The sequence below is a fragment of the Eleutherodactylus coqui genome, chromosome 3 (genome assembly GCF_035609145.1).
Source record: "Eleutherodactylus coqui strain aEleCoq1 chromosome 3, aEleCoq1.hap1, whole genome shotgun sequence".
Classification (NCBI taxonomy): domain Eukaryota; kingdom Metazoa; phylum Chordata; class Amphibia; order Anura; family Eleutherodactylidae; genus Eleutherodactylus; species Eleutherodactylus coqui.
In genome coordinates, this window is record NC_089839.1 from 221836961 (window position 1) to 221859854 (window position 22894).

The 22894-nt window shown below is 45.0% G+C and overlaps 1 protein-coding gene across 1 annotated transcript; it reads left to right on the plus strand.

Moving 5' to 3' along the window:
- Positions 1–256: 256 nt before the first annotated feature.
- Positions 257–21600, plus strand: LRRN1 (leucine rich repeat neuronal 1). Its single transcript, XM_066596957.1, has 2 exons — positions 257–671; positions 15839–21600. Exon 2 carries the CDS (start codon positions 15926–15928, stop codon positions 18068–18070), a length of 2145 nt encoding a protein of 714 aa, XP_066453054.1. The 5' UTR covers positions 257–671; positions 15839–15925; the 3' UTR covers positions 18071–21600.
- Positions 21601–22894: the final 1294 nt, after the last annotated feature.

The window sequence follows — 22894 nt, forward strand, 5'->3', positions numbered from 1 at the left end:
TATTACAGGAGGAGAGGGGGGACATGAAGGAAACCTTTCTATATGTTATGGTATAAATAAGGTTCAGGAAGTATCTTATTAGGAAGCTATACACTAGGACGCGGGGCATTCTGAGATTAGTTGGGGGAAGGTGAGAAGGAATGTCAGGAAATATTAGATTACTGGAAGAGTAGTAAATGCTCAGAACAAACTTCCCGCAGACGTGGTTGAGAATTAACGCTAGAGGAACCCCAGCCTGGGAGAAGCATATAACTGTCCTACCAGAGAGATAACATAAGGGCGGGCGACAGGGACCATGTGAGCAATTTGCTATGAGGAAGATGGTTGTTGTTGTTACTCCTCTTCCTCCCGGCAGGTGATACATCATCCCCATCCATCATCTTGTAGCTGCAGAAGTTGGGCTGCTCTCCACCTGCTCCCTCCTCCCAGCACCTTCCACTTTCCCAGCCTGTGTCCGCTCCCCTCCTCCCGGCCATACAGGCTTCTACCTCCCCCATCCATTGTTCCTGGTGCAGATGGAGCTCCCAGCAGCAGCCAATCACAGCTGACCAGTGCTGGACTTACCCCAGGGTCAGGAGGCAGGCAGGCTCAGTGCTGGAGCGGAGGCAGAGGGGTGCTATGGGGGTAGTGGGGACAGCGGCAGAGGGGACATGAAGAACACAACCTAGGAGGTAAGTGCTCCTGTGCGCAGGGCGTTACTGGGGCATGGTGGAGCTTTGTGATTGTAGCGCTCTATAGCTTGCACGGCTGTAAAGTGCCGGCTGTGTGATGTGAGTGCGGGGCGACTGGATCCTGTAAGAGCTGATTGTTCTCAGCAAGAGATACCAAGTAATCTTGTAGATATGAGACCTTTTAATGGCTAACAAAAATATATGATGTTATAGCGAGCTTTCCAACCTACTTCGGGCTCTTCATCAGGCTGATGCAGTGCATGGTGTGTCTTGTGACTGTGTAGCTTCTGTTTGTACTGCTTTGTGTTAGTGCCTTACCTTCTGTGAATAGTGTTATGCATATGCTGTATCTTGTCTTATGTGTGACTGTATCTTTGCTCTGTTTGTATAAGTGCATTACAATCTGTGTATACAGTGCTGTGCATTATTTGTATACAGTATTGTGCATTATTTGTATACAGTGCTGTGCATTATTTGTATACAGTATTGTGCATTCTGTGTATACAATATTGTGCATTCTGTGTATACAGTGCTGTGCATACGCTGTATCTGTGCTGTGTGTGCACGAGGCTGTGTGCAGCACGAATGTGCATCTTTGTGTTTGCATTGTGCAGTGTGTTTAGTGTTACTCCCTTGCAGTTGTGTGCAGTGATGAGTCCGATGTTCTGTGTGCTTCCATTACTTTTCTGTGTATATTTAGTGTTTGTTTATTAGCAAGGGCGCAGTCACTTTTGCACTGGTATTATAGATGCAGGAGTGCTGCGTACTGATTTGTGGGGTATAGGACTCTCTATAAATAGCCCAGGATATATATATATATATATATATATATATATATATATGACTGATACATTGCTGGGATGCTGGGAGTGGTAGTAGAGTCTGCTGAACTGGGACACATGGAGCAGGATCAGACACAGCAGGTGCCTCCGCCTTGCGAGCTCAAGCAGCTGGAGGAGCTGGGGATCAATATATTATATATATATATATATATATATATATATATATATATAAAACATTCACCTTCCCACTTCAACAAAACATTGTAAAAATAATTTCCATCAGCTAAAATAAAGTTACGTCCTGATGATCTTGAGAGCATCTGATACGATGTATTGAGCAGATTGATGGATCCAATTTGATATCACAAATCTATGAATAGGACAGTGAAGTCGCTGGTGTTCTGGTCATATGTAACATGCCAGTGATCTTGTATGTAATCTCAGAGATCTAGTGTTACATGATGTTACATTGATTGTTGTGATGTCCTAGTTAGATCTTTGTCACCTAGTATGATAATAATGTATATTTACCAAGGAATCTAGTATGATCCACTGTTTTTTTCAAATCATTTATTTCTTGTGATATTCTAGTGATCTGCTGGAGATCTTTCTAAGAGCTTGTCCTAGTAATTTAGTGTGATAAAGTACATTAACCAAGGGATCTTGTGTGATCAACTGTTGTTTTTTTTCAGATCACAGTTTTTTTAATGGGATATTCTAGTGATCTAGTGGATCTAATGTGAACCACTGTGACATGTCATTGTTATTTCCTTTGAGGTTCTAGGGATCTGGTTACATGTGCTGAGATCTTAGGTACATTCTTGTCCTAGCAATCTGGCATGATAATACTGGAGACATTAACCAAGACATCTAGTGTGATCCATTGTGATATGTCACTCTTATTTCTTGTGACGTTCTAGTGATCTGATCACATGTACTGGAGATCTTAGTAAGATCTTGTCCTAGTAATCTAGTATGATAATACTGTTGTACATTAACCAAGGATCTAGTGTGATCCATTGTGAGGTCTCACATTTATTTCTTGTGTTTTCTAAGGGATCTGGCCACATGTGCTGAGATCTTTTTTTAAATCTTGTCCTAGTAATCTAGCATGATAATATTGTTGTACATTAACCAATTGATCTAGTGTGATCCTTGGTGATATAAGTTTTATGGTAATTTCTTGCAATGTTCTAGTGATCTGCTCATCTCACCAGCAGTTCCTGGTGGCGTCAAGATACAATAATACCCTGCTCATCACAGGATCTAGTGCTACCTGAAATCACATATATTTCTGGTGAGGTCCTTGTGATCTGGTTGTATGTTTTAGACATCTAGTATTACAAGATTTTTAGAGCTGATGCAAGGATGTAGTAGGATGTTACAGCCAACTAGTTTTATTTGTAATATCCTAGTGATCTAACAAGATGTGGTATAGATCCCTTGAGTAGAACGAGGGATCTAGTATGATCTGTCACTCCAGTTTGACATGACATTCCAGTAACATCTTATGATTTCTAAGTGCAATGCTTGCCATTGAGTACTATGTAATCATGTGCTAGTAATCTAGTGTGAGGATAGAGACCTCTTTATTATATGGCATATAATGATGGAATGGGATCAGTCTTCTATATAGCACATACATAATCTGCAGCGCTGTATGTCATAGGGATTTATCCCCTATCAGCATGTTTTTGGAGTGTGGAAGCAAACCAACACAAACACAGGGAGAACAAAAACTCCATGCAGATATCCTTAGTAAGACTTGAACCCAGGACCCCACTGCCACATGGCAACAGTGCTAGCCACTGAGCCACCAAGGATATTTGGAGATCACCTCATGAGCTGCTCAGAGGTGCTGGTGATCTAGTATTTCTTGGGCGGGGTTCACACGGGTTGGATTTGCTGCAGCATTTACGGCAAAGTGGATTTGGGATTTTGAAAATGTCCACAAGCTGCGGAAATAACCAGCACAAAACCCGTGCGGAAATTGACATGCAGTGCGCAATTTAATTCTGCAGCATGCAAATTTTACCGCCATTTCTGCTGCGGAATTCATAGCTTCTCAATGAGGGGTGAATACCGCACAGGAATAGGTGGTAAAACCCCCAAATGGTGTGAGTTTGGAGGACAGGCTTTCCACGGCTGATCTGCGACGGAATGCCTGCTGCGAACATTCCACTGCAAATCAGCCCCCGTGTAGTCGCAGCCTTATAACGCTGGGCTCACGCGGGCGGACCAGATTCCCCATGTGGGAGGCCTGCAATGCATTCTGGCTGTAAACCCGGTCGGCGACCCTGCGTACCTGCTATTTCTGGATTGCATATGACCACAGCGATTTTCTTTTTTCCGCTTGCAGAATACGCAATTCATATCTGCGAATGTGAGCAAAAAAGCGAAAGTACATGCTTTTTAATGGCTGAGTTTTGGCGCTGATCCTCTGTGCGGATGCTGATCGCAGATTCCACAATTGGAATCTGTCCGTGTGAGCCCGCCCTAAATGATCTAGTGTTATCTCTACTCATAGTGATCCCATGTAATGTGACACCAGCTGTTCTGTCTGCACAGTGGCAGCGGGGATTAGTGCTACACCAGTCATGGCGCTGCAGTGACGCTCCGCTGGTTACAGAGTTGTACAGTTTGGATATAAACCAAGCAACACTTCATCCCCATAGAAATAATCAGCGGGGATTATAATCCCATGTGACCCATTTTCTTCCCTGTGATCTCATGGCCGGGTGGTTAATTCACATGGATACAAGTGTTTGTAGCACAGGATTACACTGACGAGATGGCGCTGCACAAATGGGATGTTTTATGGATGGCTACAGATGGGATTATATATAGTATATCAGGATTAAGTAATAATGATAATCTTTATTTGTATAGCGCCAACTTATTCTGCAGCGCTTTCAGGCATGGATAAATGCAAAACAATACAACAATTACAATGTGAGATACATTGGGTTAGACACAAATGGGTTGAGGGTGGTACAGGAGGTGCAGGGGTTGGGGAACACAGGCAATAGGAAATTTCATGTACAGATCATTTATCAGAAGGCAAGCAGGGTGGAGCACCATAAGGAGGGGCGAGGGACTAGGTCAGGAGAGTTGGTATGCTTCCCTGAAGAGGTGCGTTTTTAAGGCACGTCTGAAATTTCGTGCATCGGGAATTGTCTGGATGCCTTGGGGTAGAGCATTCCAGAGGATGGGTGCTGCTCTGGTGAAGTCCTGTAGGCGAGCATGAGAGGTTCGTATTACAGGGGTGTTTAGTCTGAGGGTGTTAGCCGATCGGAGTACAGTATATTAGGATTGTATATAGTGTATTGGGGTTATATATAGTATATTGGGATTAAATATAGTATATCAGGATCATATATAGTATATTGTGATTATATATAGTATATCAGGATTATATATAGTATATTGGGATTATATATGGTATATTGGGATTATATATGGTATATTGGGATTATATATGGTATATTGGGATTATATATAGTATATTGGGATTATATATAGTATACTGGGATTATATATGGTATATTGGGATTATATATAGTATATTGGGATTATATATAGTATATTGGGACTATATTTAGTATATTAGGATTATATAATATATAGTATTTCGGGATTATATATAGTTTATTAGGATTATGTATAATATATTGGGATAATATATAGTATTTCGGGATTAGTATATATATAGTATATTATAATTACATGTAGTATACTGGGATTATTTATAGATTATCACTCTGTCTGGCTAAACAATGTAAATGTCATCTCTCTAGTCACTTTTAGCTGATACGATGTCATGTACGTCACCTTGGATTAGTTCTAGTGGTATCAGATGAGTCACACATCAAGCATCAACTGCCATTACTGAAGGGGGCACCACTAGCTCTAATGGCATGGGCACTGGGAGTCTGTACCCTCAATAACGTACTTGGTGCCTACAGGAAGCAGCTTCTTCCCTAGTTTATGGATTGGAAGGTGATATTTCTGCACTGTATGGGAGGTATTCACAAAACCTAGGCAAAAATTTGTGACTTTTCAGTATTTTCCATTGCGCTCAACACTTTTTTTAAAAGTGGGCGTGGCTTGGTTATTGCATCCTGCGTCCTACTAAATTTACTATAATTTACACGATCAAATTACACTGGCATAAATAACAGCAGAAATATATGTCCGTATTACCCGTGTATTGTCTATGCACGTAATACGGACAGCATAAACCCCATTAATTTGCATTGAAGTATTCAGACGCGCGTGAAAAAATATTGCATCATGCGCTATTTTGGTTCGTATCATGGACTGAAATTGGCCATTATAAACTATGGCATCACGTAAAAACACAGTGAATACGACGATACACACATATTCACTGTGTATTTAGGAGAAAACATTGCGACCTTCTTCAAATTTTTTTTTTTTTGCACATGGGAAAAATGCAGTGTACACGAGCGCAAACAATCCCTACAAAATCAACGAATTAAGCAGTAGATGCATGCAGTTGTGATGCACGAAAATGGTGCGATTTTCACTCACCGAATCTGCATATGCCCATGTGGATGAGCCCTTGAAGGAATAATAATAATAATAATAATAATCTTTATTTGTATAGCGCCAACTTATGGTACCACAATTGCAAATTATCCCCTCTCTACAGGATAGGGGAAACTTTGCTGATTGGTGGTGGTCTCATAGCTAAGCCCTTTGCCAATATCAAGAACAGGGGTCCAGTGTCCCTCGTCTCCCTCACTGCACCCCCCACAGGGAGGAGAAGACTGACTAGCACTTTATTCACTGTGAATGTTACTACCAATATACCCGAGCGGCACCCGCATGGGGATTTCTGTCACTACCATTGAAATGAATGGAGCACCAACTGTACATACTTGGATGCTGAGATCACTGCGGGGGGGGGGAAAAAAGCGACCCCCGCAGTGACAGGAGAGCAGGACAAGGGAGTCTCATTCTCCAGACCCCCACTGATCAGCAAGTTACCCCCTATCCTGTGGAGAGGGAATACCTTGTAATTCTAATACAACGCCTTTAATACACTTGGCGCATCTTACTCCAGGGACACTTATCTATGACCGGCGTGTGCAGGTCCACACTTGGATTTCCCCATTAGATGGAAATAAATCGCATGCGCTTTTTTCCAGCGCGGAGTCTGAATTGAGAATGGGCACGTCGGTATATTTTTTCAACCAACTCAGATTTGAAATCTGCGTCGTATGAACGCTCCAGGTTCTCACTGAACTCAATAGGATAGTAAAAAAAAATGCAGATTTGAACACGGATTTTGGACAGAATCTGCATAAAAAATCCACGTAAATGGTAACTAAGTCTGTGTTCAAATATGCGGTTTGGGGTTTCGTTGTTTGGCGCAAATAAGGGAAAAATTGGAAGTGCCGCAGCTGGCATATTATGGGCCAGAATGGCTCCTTTCACTATAATGTGGTCCATTTGACTTCTAGCATGTTGGCCGTCATTTCCCTGAATGAAATGGCGCACGTGCCAGATTTGCACCAAAGCCTCCCGTGCAGATGTGAACAGAACCTGGGCTTTATCATAGAAGAGACATAATGTATCACATTGTAGCAACTAACTACTGATACTTGTTTACATGACTATGTTAACCCTTTCCTGCCCCAGAGTGTAAATGTATGTCCTGGCTAAGAAGCAGTTCCTGCGAATAGGCATAGAGTTACGTCCTATGGCTGGCGTGGGATCACAAGTTGAGCCTTTGCCATCTGCAGAGAGAGTTGGCTGTGACTGACACGTTGTCTCCTTCTGCAACAGTGGGGATCATTGAGAACACCGATCCCAGCTGTTAACTCCTTACATGCTGCGGTCACTGTTGATCGCGACATAAAAAGAATTCCTGGAGGGAGAGAGCTCGCTCTGTTACATCATCGGACGTCTGCCATGTAATAGCGGAGGGTCATTGGGTTGCCATGGCAACCGGACGCCAGACAATAGTGTCTGGGTCTGCCACGGACTGTGATCGTGAAAATGCGTTGCAGTATAGAAGTGCTGCAGTGTATTATTAGAGCGATCATAGCATCACAAGTCCCCTACAGGGAGATTAAAAAAGGTTAAAGAAACCCCCACCCTCCCTAAAAAAAATGTAATAAAACCTTTTTAGCACATTTTTCCCTCTTTGTAAAAACCCACGCTTGGTATCATCACATTCGCAATGACCCGTACAATAAATTGAACACACTTTTTATCCAGCGCAGAAAATCCTATAAAAAAGAAGAAGCAAAAAAACGGAACCAAAATAGTTTTTTATACATTTTGCCTCCCCCTAAAAAATGCAATAAAAGTGATCAAAAAAGCCGTATGCACTGCAAAATGGTACCAATAAAATCTGCGGCTCGCCACGCAAGAAACAAGCCCTCGTACGGCCGTGTCGACAGAACAATAAAAAGTTACAGCTTTCAAAAAGTGGGGATGAAAATCTCCCCAAAATTGTGGCGTCCTTAGTTCCAAAATCGTCCGCGTCACTAAGGGGTTAAATATCTGTCATCTAGTGTCAGACCACTTGTAGTCTGGATATGATGCTAATTAACCCTTTATTATCCCCCTAGTGCTCCGCCTTCAGTTATTAATACAGCGGCAGTATAACCCACAGCTGGAGTCCAGGGTTTGTATTCAGCGTCCGCCTGCTGCGCTCCTGCCATAATGTTGGTGTAGCAGAGTTACGGATCGCTTTATGGTTACGCTGTGAATTGCTGCCGATTATAAAAACGCTCATTATGTATATTTACTCGTAATGAACTCCTTTTCTGTAGTTTTAATGGCAGTTAGCGGCCGGGGTGTCCGTGGGGCAGTGATTACTGGAATGCTCTAGTGAGACTGGTGGCTGCGTTACAGATGTAGCAGAGCTGAATTGGGTATTTAAAGGACAAAATTGCCGTAAACCTCTTGCAGGACACGCCCAAAAGTCGCGGGAACAAAGATGCAGCAAAATCATGATCACCCGTGTGATACTAGCCTTAGGGCTCATGTCCATGGACGGGTCGGATTCCGCATGTGGGAGCCCTCAATTCATTTTCGGATGGGCCACGGATTGGAGTGCTTCCATTGACTTAAATGGAAGCCGTCCGTGCGAGGTCCGCAAGTCAAATCTGCATGCTTTATTTCATTTGCGGACACCCATGTTTCCATATGGGTGGCTGGATTTGCAGATCTTCCACAAATCAAACCCGCCCGTGGACATTGGGCCCTTGGGTGACCGAGGGTCATGAATGACTAAACGCTAACAACAACAGCACATTACCGGTATCCGTGGTTTTACATGGGACTTCTAGTGTTGCCTGCACTCTTACAGTTAAATGACAGATCCAGCTCTGCTACATCACTTCGTTTTTACTGGCTAAGGGCTTCAGCAGACGAGCGTGTTTTTGCGCACAGGAAAATGCCACCCAAAAAACGCGGAGACTAGAACCCGTTGATTTCACTGGGTTCATGCTGACTTCTTTTTTTACACCTGTTGTTCCCACGGGAGCAAACAAAAGGACCTGCTCTATCTTATGCGTGATTGCTCACCGAAGACATCTATAGAGATCAATGGAAGGTGCGCAAACACGCATATCTGCATGCGCTCGGCCGCATGAAAATAGCCTAAGGTAATATGAGAACATGATGGCTGTCGAACAGGTGAATGTAATCTATTGTTCTCTGTTATCAGGTATCAAGGTCAGAGTAGGATGACTGTAAGGCTTACTTCACACGGCGAGCGTGATATCGCCGTGAAAAACATGCGGGGATATCACATATTTGCTCATACGATGTTTGAGCGCCAGCGATGCTTTTTCCTGAAAAATAATCTCCTATCACATCGCTGCCGCTCAGACCGCCTTCGCATGATGTGAGAGCGCGTGAAAACGCAGAATTATGAAGCCCGTGCTTTTCAATGACTTCATTCCCATCCGCGATGTTTTCTTTCATGTGATGTTGCGAGATTTAGAAATCTGCCTTTTGCTATTTTTTCTCGGCCATGTTTCCCTAAGGAGCCTCCGATTTAGCGCATCGCAACGCACCAACTTGCGATGTTCGTGGGATGCGTTTTTAACACTAAAAACTCTTTCTGTCTATCGTGAAGGAAAATTGCGCGAGAAAATCGGAAGCGGCAGCGATGCGATGTGAGATTATTTTCCAAGAACAAGCATCGCTGACGCTCAGACATTGCATGAGAAAATATACGATTTTTCCACAATTTTCTCGCAGCCGTATCGCGATCGCCAGTGTGAAGGAGCCCTAAGGATTGGTGAATGCAACCTTTTGCTCCCAGTTATCAGCCATTGCAGGCTGCAGAGAGGATGACTATAAGGATTGGTGAATGCAACCTTTTGCCTACATTTATCAGCCAGTGGAGGCTGGGGCAGGACTGACAGTAGGGCAGGTGAACAGTCTATTGCTTCCTGTTATCAGCCATTGCAGATGGAGCAGAGGACAAGAGAAGAGAATGCAATGTATTGCTTCCTGTTATCAGCCATTGCAGGTTGGACATAGGATGACTGTAGGACTGGTGATTGCAATCTACTACTCCCTGTTATCAGGATAATTGTTGGATGAGTGAATATAATCTATTACTCCCTGTTATCAGCCATTAGAGACTGGGCAGAGGTTGACAGTAGGGCAGGTGAATGCAATTAGTTGCTGCAGACTGTTAAGAGGATGACTGTAGGACAGGTGGTAATAATCAATTGCCCCCTGTTATCAGCCACTGCAGACTATGGAGAGGCTGACTATAGTGTCCTTTAATGGGAGGAGTGGCATGAAGTGCAGAACATGCAGCTATGACTGTGCATTGTGTAGTATCTGACTGTATAGTGTGGTATATATGCCTGTATAGTGTGTATATGGCTGTATAGTGTGGTGTATGTCTGTATCTGACGGTATGGTGTGGTGTACTGTATATATCTGTATATATATATATAGTGTGTATATGAATGTATAGCATGCAGTATATCACTGTATAGTGTGTATGTGTATATGACTATATAGTATCTTACTGACTAGTGTGGTGTATTTGACTGTATAGTGTGTATATGACTGTATAACATGGAGTATCTGTCTATAGTGTGGTGTGTATGATGGTATAGTGTATATATGACTGTGCAGTGTGTAGTATCTGACTGTATAGTGTGGTATATATGCCTGTATAGTGTGTATATGGCTGTATAGTGTGGTGTATATCTGTATCTGACGGTATGGTGTGGTGTACTGTATATATCTGTATATATAGTGTGTATATGAATGTATAGCATGCAGTATATCACTGTATAGTGTGTATGTGTATATGACTGTATGGCATGGAGTATCTGACTAGTGTGGTGTATATGATTGTGTAGTGTGAATATGACTATATAGCATGGAGTATCTGACTAGTGTGGTGTATATGACTGTATAGTGTGTATATGACTGTATAACATGGAGTATCTGACTATAGTGTGGTGTATATGATGGTATAGTGTGTATATGACTGTGCAGTGTGGAATATATGACTGTATGGCATGGAGTATCTTACTGACTAGTGTGGTGTATATAATTGTGTAGTGTGAATTTGACTGTATAGCATGGAGTATCTGACTAGTGTGGTGTATATGACTGTATAGTGTGTATATGACTGTATAGTATGAAGCATCTGACTATAGCATGGAGTATCTGACTATAGTGTGGTGTATATGACTGTATAATGTGTATATGACTGTATAGTGTGAAGCATCTGACTATAGTGGGGTGTATATGACTGTATAGTGTGGAATATATAACTGTATAGCATGGAGTATATGACTGTGTACTTTGTATTGTGTGTCATCTGTGTTCTTGTCTCTTCTGTCTTTGTCCCTGGTTTTGTGAAGCTCTTCTGTTCTGCTACCTATTTGTGGTGCATTGATGCCCCCTCCGTCCTCCCTCGGCCATTCAGGGGGTAGTAAGTCATTTAGTGTTCCCAGCTGAGGTGTGGATTCGCACCAGGCATGCCCCCTGCCAGCCTCGTGATTTGCATGGCAATGAGGCACTGATGCCAGATGTCTCCTTCACTCCTCACGTGGAGGAATTTACTGCACAAAGACCCCAGCAAGAAAGTAATTGCGCTAAACGCCGCAGCCGGGATCGCCACCCTGGCCTATACGTGTGGACCTGGGCGCAGGATGGGTGAGCAGGGGGCATGCAGAGAGGTGCGTTACGTGAGCCCGGCTGGCACGGAAACGCTTTGTGCAGTCTCCATTCTCCTTTGTCAGGCTGCCCAGTTCTGCAGAGCAAAGCACAATCTATTCATCCTGCAGCAGATCAGTCCCCATCACTTGCAGAGCCAAGGACGATGCCACACATCTAGTCCCTGTGCCCTGGCACTGCCCGTACATCCCGTGCCTGCCTGTACAGGGAATCTCCTTTAATCCAGACAGGCGCCGGATTATCAAATATTCTGGATCATTAACAGTCATAGAGAAGCCTACATAACTCACTTGTAAGACCGAATTTCCACAGGCGATGGCGATATCGGTCCATAAAACGCGGAGCGATATCGCACTTGCAAAGCTGCAATTTTTTTTTCGCGTGTGAAATGTGTTATGAAAGAACACAGCGCCGGACTTGTCTTAAAAGCCCCATTAAGTCAATGGGTCCATGTGCAGCCTGCTGCAATCACAGACCGCTCCCGGACACGGTACACCGACGTGTGAATAAGCCCTAATGGATCTTTTCAGACTTGGGATTTTCTTACACAGATCAGTGGTCAATATAAAAAATGGCGGCATGTCCTATTTTCGTCCGTATCGGGGCTTAAAGAGATGAGCGTGATACGCCGTGTGCGCATAATGCGGAGAACAGAACACGTTGATTTCAATGGATTACTTCTCACTTTTTTTGTGCCCGTTGTATTTGCGGGCATGTGCACAAGTTGCGCTTGCGTAAATGTGCTCCACATTTGTGCAGATACAAGTGCAAAATACACTCGTTCACTGCGCAAAAAAATGGCAATAGCGAATATTGGGTGATTCTGACACAGATTGGTCCAAAAATATGAACAGCAGCGATTCTTCAGTCTCGGATCATCGGTCCAAGATGACAACCGCTCATGTGAATAACCACATTGAAATCAGTCTGTTCTTTTCATGCAGGTATCTGAGGGCAGATTCACACGGGCGTATACGCAAAAATGCTCACAGCGGCGTATGTGCGCATGAACGAGGTTTGAAGAGGTACATATTCTGCATGTTCTGCGCATAGTACTGTATTTTTGCGCAGTTCACATGTGCGTGACACCCTCTCCGTGGATTTCAAGGCTACTTAAACCTAATGAGCTCCAGATGTCTTCTTTTCCCCGTGATTTGCGCAGTGTTTCACGCTTCCCCTTGCATATTTTCACACCTCACATAGGCTTCTATGAGCGGGTCTTACTTTTTTACGTGCGCGCAATAGAAAACCATTGAAGTTAATGGATTCTGTTCTCTGTATTTAGTGCGCACAGACTTTGCGTGCACAAATACCTGCGCAAACACGGTTATGGGAAGAAGACCTGACTATATCGCAATTGGTTAGATATCACACGTGTAAATCGTCCATGTGAGCGCACCTATAGGCCTTATTCACACAAGCGTTTTCTCGCAGCTATTAGCCATGAGAAAATGTCGCGGGAAAATCGCGACCATGTAAAGCATTCATTTACATGGGCGATTTTCAGCCACGATTTTTCCTTGCAGCGTCAAGTGATGGAGCCTCTTGCGCAGTGACAGCGGCAGATCTGCGGTGTCTTTGCTCGCAGTTACCGTTGGTCGTCACTTCCACTGCTGGAGAAGAACTCACTGCTTGTCTTTTTGTCTGAAGTTATTACATCTCCTGGGTCCTGGAAGAACAAGCTGCGGACCCCCGGGGGAAGACGAGAGTTAATATAGATCAGCTGTCATCCTGTGACCCCGAGTCCCCAGTCCCAGCTGTCAGTAGATCTGTGTATGAATAGAATGCGAGTGTGATAGTCTGTGTCCTCGTCTCATTCTTCAGCATTGTTCCCCTAAGCTCTGCGTCTGGAGAGGAATCCATAGGGGGGGCACAAACTTCTAGGGTCTGATGAGAATATATTTCGCGCCTCGGATCATCTGTAGTGTAAGGGTTAATTCACACAGGTGTATGCAGCTTCGGGGCATGAAGAGCGCAATGTTTTCTTTTACCAAAACTGCAGTATTTTGGAGATTTTTCATACGGACGTAAATATGCAACAAATTGCGCACATATTTTTTACGCACGTAATAAACCGTGAATAGACTCCATTTTTCGTGCGTATTACGCACCGCAATAGCCAACTGAGGGCTCCTTCGAATGAGCGTACTTGGCTCCTGCACAATATTTTTGTACAGCGAAGCAGTGTATGTTATGCGCGTGTCTGCGCAAATATAGGGCTCTTTCACCCAAGGAGCTAGGAGCCCAAAAATCACGTGGCTATTAGAAGCAATGGTTTACTATGGGAATGTTGCGCTTCCTTCATCTGAACGTTCCCATAGGAAACCATTGGTTCTAATAGCCATGTGATTTTTACGTGTGTGATTTTTTTTTTTTTGCGCGCCTGTGAAAGAGCCCATATTATACGAATTTGTGCGTCTAATATTTGAGCGAGTTCACCCCAACCCTAACTTAAATGGCTAATAAGCGTAATGATCGCGGGGATGCGCTGCCTTTAGCAAATATGCACAAAGTAGAGCAGATCTTACTTTTTGGTGCCCGTGGAAACAGCCAAGAGAAGGGTGCGGCACTGCCCAAAACGCAGGAAAAAGAAGACAGCTGGTTGTTATCAGGCTTCAGTAGCCACTCAAGTCCGTGGTAAGGGAGTGTCTCGCACACGTGTGAACTGACGCTGCGAGCGCAAAAATAACAGTACTATACGCAGACATGCGCGCTACAGCCTGATTATTGTCCTTCCCAAACTTAGTACATACGCAAATACCCTGCGTTGCGGTGGATGTATTTGTTCATACGTTTAGCTGTTGAAGCCTTAATACGGACTACAAATAAGCTCGTGTGAATAAGTGCTAATATGCACACCGGGACGTAGGGCTCACGTGGGCGGATCAAAATTTGCATGCACAGCATGCGGAGAATAAAACCTATTGATTCCAATGGGTTCATTCACATTTCCTTTTTTTGTGTGCGCAGTTCTCACGTGCACAAAAAAAATCGAATATGCTCTATTTAGTGTGCATCTGCGCACCAAAGGGCCTCATAGAAGTCTGGGGTTTACGCAATAAGTAAGAGAATATGCAAAAAACTGGAGGGTAAAGAACATATTTAGACCTAATTACGTTAAATCGCCTCTTAAATCTGGGCTGTACACGCATATGAACATGCACTATGTGCGCAAAAAAGTCCAGTACAATGTGCAGACACGTGCACAAAAATGGCTGAATCGTGCACATTTGCGCATATGTTCGTGTAAAGGAGTCCTGTAGTAAATACTGTGTAATCAGCGGAGCATTAACAGTTCGGAAGCTTTCTAATAGACATTGGGGCCATTTATCTAATCTTCCTTTTAGATGAATGAGCTGGTGATGTCATGACCAGCTCATTCGCGCTTGTGCCGCCTTTTTAGACATGTGAAACACGGAATGAGAAGTGTTTAAAAGGAACAAATGAACGAGCCAACGATGATTTTTAGTCCTGCAGAAACTGAACAACAAACGAGAAGTGAACGATTCTCGTTCGCCGTTCAGTCGTTGACCCGTGTTTAAATCGAACTATCATTCACTTCACTCGTTCCAAAAAATCGTTCAAACTAGCTAAAGTGAATGATGATCGTTCAGAGTTCAGGCAGTGGGACAAATCTAGTAAGCGATGCACGCCTCTTAATTAACTTGTCCAGTCCATGCTCCAGACTCAAGCCTATGGCCTCTTGCATCTGGTGTAGATTCCACTATTTTTTATGCCAGTTTCTGTCGTGAACTATAGTAAATATGGAGGGCTCGAGAACCCACACCCTCTATTTGCCAAGCCCCGTTGACTGTTAGAAAAGTGATGCATGGACTTCTTTATATCATTCTCCCAATGTCTGTTAGAAAGTTGCAGATGAGTTGCAGTTTCCTGTGGAGGACCCAAAATGGCAACCCGCTGATTTTAATCATCACAGTGTAATACTTCACTTCTCCTGTGGTAGTGCTGTAGGGAAATTCAACACTTGTTGCCAGGTTTTACTGCAGATCACAATTGATCGTTGGGAGCCTCTGCAGTGAGATGGCTGGTGATCAGTTTATGCTTGGAGGACCCTTCTAAAAGAAAGGGATCTCCAACATGGATAACATAAACAATAGGTTATCGGTAATTTGTGGTTTTCTGTGAAGATCATGAAACTTAATGAGGTTCTTTGTTTTATTTCAGGTCGGATCCAGGGAAGGGAGAAAATCAAAGCTTCTTACCAACACTTGCCCAGTTTTCTGCTGCTTGAGGATCTTGTCGGTGGAGGCCATGGCTTGTAGGAAGCTACTTGTGTTGACATTTTACAAGTTGCTGATTGGATTTCTCATCACTTCGTTCACTCAAGCCAACGAATGTCCTCAGCTCTGTGTCTGTGGGAACCGGCCTTGGTTTACTCCACAGTCCACCTACCGCGAGGCCAAAACGGTGGACTGCAACGACTTACGTCTGACCAAGATCCCCGCGAATCTTTCTGCCGACACGCAGGTGCTTCTGCTGCAGAGCAATAACATTGAACGGACAAATGGAGAACTTCAGCAGCTGGTGAATCTGACAGAGCTCGACCTGTCCCAGAATAATATCACTTCCATCCAAGACGTGGGCCTGGCCAATCTTAGCCAGCTCACCACTCTGCACCTGGAGGAGAACCAAGTGTTTGAGATGACTGACTACTGTCTTCAAGACTTGAGCAACCTTGAGGAACTCTACATCAACCACAACCAACTCAGTTCCATCTCACCTAGTGCCTTTGCCGGACTGCGCAGCTTACTCCGCTTGCACCTAAATTCTAATAAGTTGCGGATTATCGACAGTCGCTGGTTCAAGTCCACCCCCAACCTGGAGATACTCATGATTGGGGAGAACCCAGTTATCGGTATACTGGATTTAAACTTCCAACCACTGACGAATCTGCGGAGCTTGGTCTTGGCCGGCATGTACCTGAGCGACGTTCCAGGGAACGCGTTTCTGGGGTTGGATAATCTGGAGAGTTTATCGTTCTATGACAATAAGCTTGGTAAAGTTCCACAGGTGGCGCTACAAAAACTTCCCAACCTCAAATTCTTAGACCTTAATAAAAATCCCATCCGAAAGATTCAGGAAGGAGACTTCAAGAATATGCTACGCCTGAAGGAACTTGGAATTAACAACATGGCAGAGTTGGTATCGCTAGACCGCTACGCTCTAGACAATCTCCCTGAGTTAACGAAGCTTGAAGCTACTAACAATCCGAAACTTTCCTACATCCATCGCTCCGCCTTCCGTAATGTGCCTACACTGGAGAGCTTGATGCTGAATAACAATGCACTGAACTCTGTGTATAAGGGGACGGTGGAATCACTGCCTAATCTGCGGGAAATCAGTATCCACAGTAATCCATTACGCTGTGACTGTGTCCTACACTGGATGGGCTCCAATCAGACCACCATCCGTTTTATGGAGCCGCTCTCCATGTTTTGTGCGTTGCCCCCGGAATATCGTGGTCAGTCTGTGAAAGAGGCATTGGCCCAAGACCCTGCTGGAGAGCAATGCTTGCCCATGATATCTCAAGAAACCTTCCCCAGTCATCTCAGCCTAGACCTAGGGATGGCTGTTGCCTTGGACTGCAGAGCCATGGCAGAACCTGAACCCGAAATTTATTGGGTCACCCCTATGGGACATAAGGTCACCACAGAAACGTTGTCGGATAAGTATCGCTTGAGTGGTGAGGGAACGCTCCAGGTCATCAATGTGCAGGTAGAGGACTCTGGCCGTTACACCTGTGTGGCACAAAATTCAGAAGGAGCAGACACCAGAGTGGCCACATTGCGTATAAATGGGACCCTTCTGGATGGCTCTCAGGCTCTCCAGCTATATGTACAGCAGACCGAAGCCAGTTCTGTCCTGGTGTCATGGAAAGTTAGCTCCAGCGTCTTGGCTTCTAACCTCAAGTGGTCTTCAGCCACCATGAAGATCGACAACCCACACATCACATACACGGCCCGGGTTCCTGCCGACGTTCACGAATACAACCTGACCCATCTCCAACCTGCCACGGAGTACGAAGTTTGCCTGACTGTATCTGGTCTCCATCAACAAGCTCAACGGGCCTGCATCAATGTCACTACCAAGGGGACATCCTACTCGTTGACCGTCACCGACCAGGAGACCAGCGCGGCTCTGGCAGCCGTCATGGGATCTCTTTTCGCCCTCATTAGTTTTGCTTCCGTTTCTGTTTACGCGGCAAAAAGATTCCAGAGGAAGAACTATCGTCATTCCCTAAAGAAGTACATGCAGAAGACATCGTCCATCCCGCTGAACGAGTTGTACCCACCGCTCATCAGCCTGTGGGAGGGCGACAGTGAGAAGGAGAAAGATGGGACTGCGGAGACTAAAGCCTCCCAGGTGGATACGTCCCGGAGCTATTACATGTGGTAACTCCTGACAGAGACCTCTGAGCACAATGCCTGGTGGAGATGACTACAACACCCCCCATGATCCCCTTACGGCCCCCTTAGGCCCTTCTTTATCGTTCCTCCTTTTTTTCTCCCTTTGTTCCTAATGATGTGCGCTGCCTGGCCAGAAAATGCTGAAAGGCTGCCAAATGTGAGCTGCTGACGGCCGAGCTGCCTGAATGGCCGCTTGTTGGTTCCGTTTCAAGTTGCTTCTCAATTATTGAACATCAATTTAATCTCGAGCTGCAAGAAAGTGGCGAGACGTCCGAAAAGTGCAAACTCAGCATTAAGGGTCTTCACTGATGCTTGAGATTAATTTCTTGAACACAGATTTAGCATAGGCGCAGCCAGGGGTGTAGGGGGGGGCATGTGACCTGGGCGCCAGCGTGGCACCAACAAGCTACTCTTGATTGGCTTAAGTACTTAGATACAGTTTAGGACAGTGTAGACCCACTTTAGTGTGCCTTCACAAGTGGTGGTATACTCTGCTGCAGACAAATCTCCACCAAAATATGCATTTCTGACATGCGGATTTTTATGGAGAATTGCAGTGGATTTCACTATTTGCAAATCCGCAGCAATGCCACGGGAAATCCACACCAAAATCTGGATTTTTCCGTGACGGAATATTCCTGTAAAAAGCATCTTCTGTTCATACAGCGGAATTTCCCGATGAATTTTACACATGAATTGCGCATCTAAGAACCATGTCAAAAACTGTCGTTCTGCTTTGGTCTTTGGCGCAGATCTGCAAGCGGATTTAGTCCTCCCAATAAACAAGTTCCATATGCAGAATTGCGATTTCTTGATGCGGAAACGTGTTGGAGTTCCACACCCTGATTTTGCCCACTGACAAGGCTAAATCTGCATGCCAATCCGCACCAAAAACCACAGTAGAAAAATGTGAATTTTTACATTTTTTAGGATATGTTCACATTAATTGCAGGATTTTCCGCATGAACTCCGCCTCTAAAAAGCACATCAAAATCTACAGCTTTCTGCCGCAGTTTTTAGAGCGGATACACACGTGGATTTTGTTGATTAACAGAGCTAAATCGGCTCGCAGCTCTGCACCAAAAACCACGGCACAAAGAAAGGCGTCTGACATGGTTTTTAGAGGCGCAATTCACTCAAAAAACGGAGGTGAGAGAACGCTATTTTGTGCAGGCGGAAATCAGCTATGGATCAGCTGAATCAGAGTCAAAATCCGCACCAATGCAGTCGATTTTGATGCGAAAATGCCACGGATTTTGAATTATTTTTTTTTTACTGCAGAAATGCTGCGGATTTTTATGTGGATTTTTCGCTGCAGAGAATCCACTGTATTCCTGCTGCTTGTAGAAGCATCTTTAAAAAGCCTTTCCAGGTGAATACTGTGGATTACCTCTCCTCAGTTATCAATAAGCAGACTGGCGGTGGTCCGTCGCTCAGGAGACTCACCAATCGACTGATGAGAAGATGCTGCGGACAGCTGAAAATGCTCAAAACACCGTCTGTAGTGCAGTGGCCAGGTGTGGTATTGCAGCCCGTCCGCAGCATCTACTTAGTGGACCGCTGCTTAGGACTCCCCCAGATCTATTGCTGATCAATCCTGAGGATGGGTCATAATTAGAGATGAGCGAACCTACTCGGCCACGCCCCTTTTTCGCCCGAGCGCCACGATTTTCGAGTACTTCCGTACTGGGGCGAAAAGATTCGGGGGGCACCGTGGGTAAGTGGGGGGTTGCAGCGGGGAGTGGGGGGGAGAGGGAGAGAGAGAGGGATCCCCCCTGTTCCCCGCTGCTACCCCCCGCTCCGCCACGCCTCCCCCTGCTCCCCGGCGCCCCCAGAATCTTTTCACCCGAGTACGGAAGTACTCGAAAATCGTGGTGCTCGATCGAGTAATTACTCGAAACGAGTATATTCGCTCATCTCTAGTCATAATGTCTGTCACACATACAAACCCTTTAGCGGATATCGGATCCTTGAGTCTATTGGAAGGTCTGACCTGGTACATTAAAGGGGCACTCTACCTTACTTTATTGGAATGTGCTTGGCATCTTGCACCTCACTGCTTGTACTGTCATTGGATTAATGCATATTTGTTGCCCTTGGACATGGCACGGAGCTGCTTTCCAGATACAGAGAAGTCGGCAAATCTGCGTGATCTTCAAGGACACTTTGATTGATGGTATTAATGCCAGGCTGATGCCACCTGAATGCCAGCCTGCTATAGACTCCACTAGTGTCCTTCAGCAGCAACTGCTCCAACAATTGACCTTGGTTTCACATTTGAATATGTGCCATCCCCTAAACTTGTACGCTGTAGTAGCATACATGCCATATATATGGACCTCATCCAGCCTTACGTGCCCAACATTTTCCAATATGGAATCCCAGTTGTCACCGTGCCATCGCTCAAGTGTCAGTGATGCTAAATCAGGGTACTCCTGCCGTGCTGCATTGTGGGAGATGTAGTCCACATCAGGTGATGCAAAAGCACCATCTGGCCACACTGAAGCGCTGGGATGCAGGGTGCCAATACTTATGCAGCCATCCATCAATGGAAGTGAATGGATCCTTTGCAGGTTTCTGGCCGGGCAGCGCAGTGATGCGTTTTGGTGTCTTTGCTGGTTGGCAGCAGAGCGATATTCTTCGGCCTGGATTATTTTGGTTTTCTCGTATAGCGTATCGCAGCTTTATTGGGGGGATTTTATGTTTCTCTCGCTCCCGAATTATATCCAATTGCAGACATTATTTTGGCAAGGAACTGATTTATAAACCGGCCAGCGCCCCGCGAACACTTGTTGAAGCAGCGCGAGCAGAAACAATATCGGGAGGGCAAAGACCCCACCACAACTTATGAAAGTCGTCTCCGCCCCAAACAAGTGAACTGACTGTATTGTTGTATCAACTTCTTCTCTGGAATTTTTTGGACTGACGGGGAACCCTGAACCCCTTTTGTAGTAGAAGATAAAATGCTTCCTCGTAGAGCAATATGTCCTATCTGCACCCTCCTCGCTTACAGCCATAATGAATAGACAAGTTGGGGATTAGTGACATCATCCATTTGTGATGTCATCGGTTTGTAGAGGAAGGCCATGCCATAATAGCCGCTGAGTAATTGGATGGCCGCGTCCCCATGATAACCCTTCTGGTCGGTGGAATGGCTGCCGCAGCTGCACACCTGGACGACGGGTGCTTCTTACAGAATCTTCATCCTGAGTATCTGGGAATGTCTCATTTCTTCGCCATATAAAGGGTTTTTGATAACATTACAAGGTGCATTGAGACCTCAGGAAGAAAATAACTCACCGCGGCGGCGGCCGCTTGTCACATGACTGTTACCGCATGTCACCTTCCTCGTTAAAGCACAAGGTCACACTATTCCGCCGAGCCTAGTAACACGGTAGAGAGTAGCGTCCGGCTCTCCCCACCCCGAATGCCATCTAATGCAGAGTAATTGTATAGCGCTAGATCCACCTTATTCTGTACAATATGCTGTTTTCTATTAAATAAACCTTGTTTTTCACACTCTGCGCCATCAAATTTTTACTTATTGTCACTACAAGTTCCAGAGTGCCCTGGTAGCTGCATGCTGTGATAACATACTGGGAGTTGTAGTTCCACAGCAGCTGGAGAGCTGTTGGTTGCAAATCATTGCTGGGGATCAGCGTGCAGGTAGCAGTGTGACCACCAGGGGGCACGGTTCTGCAGTGTTACTATAGGCAGCGGATGACACAGTCGCTACCTGACAGCTGTCAATCATGATGTCAGGTGTCGGAGCACAAGGCGGTCTAAGGATGTGACAGGAGCGTTGCGGTGCCCCCTGTGATCTGAGGGGCTACAGATCTGTTCTGGTGGATGATAATTAATCACCCAGAGGTGAGAATGAAACTGCGGCCCCCAGTGATTCCCCGCGGCCCCAGGTGTGAGCGCTCGGCATGTTACTGCGGGATGCAGCAAGAATGGGATTTGGGGCATTTTTCGCACATTTCTATTTTAAAATGTTCTATTAATGACCAAAACCTGAAGAAAGACAAAAAGCGGAGCGGAAGATGTTGAGAGTTGTGTATCTAAGCCCATCATGTGTGATACTGTCTGCTGAGTCACTGTATCTAAGCCTATCATGTGTGATACTGTCTGTTGAGCTGTGTATCTAATCCTATCATGTGTGATACTCTCTACTGAGCTCCTGTATCTAATCCTATACTGTGTGATACTGTCTGCCAGCTGCTGAATTTAATCCTATCATGTGTGATACTACTTGCTGCACTCTGTATCTAATCCTGTCATGTGTGATTCTGGCTGCTGAGCTGTGTATCTAATCCTATCATGTTAATACCGTCTGCTGCCCTGCTGCATCTTATCCTATCCTGTGTGATACTGTCTGCCAGCCACTGTATCTAATCCTATTATGTGTGATACTGTCTGTTGAGCTCCTGTATCTAATACTATCCTGTGTGATACTGTCTGCCAGCTGCTGTATCTAATCCTATCATGTGTGATACTTCTTGCTGAGCTGCTGTATCTAATCCTATCATGTGTGATACTGCTGAGCTGTGTATCTAATCCTATTATGTGTGATACTGTCTGTTGAGCTCCTGTATCTAATACTATCCTGTGTGATACTGTCTGCCAGCTGCTGTAGCTCCTCTATCTAATCAGATCATGTGTGATACTGCTTGCCGAGCTGTGTATCTAACCCTATCATGTGTGATACTGTCTGCTGCCCTGCTGTATCTAATCCTATCATGTGTGATACAGTCTCCAAGAACACACTACAATCCCCAGCAGGCAGTGTTCCTCTTCTCTCCGCTGTTGCTGA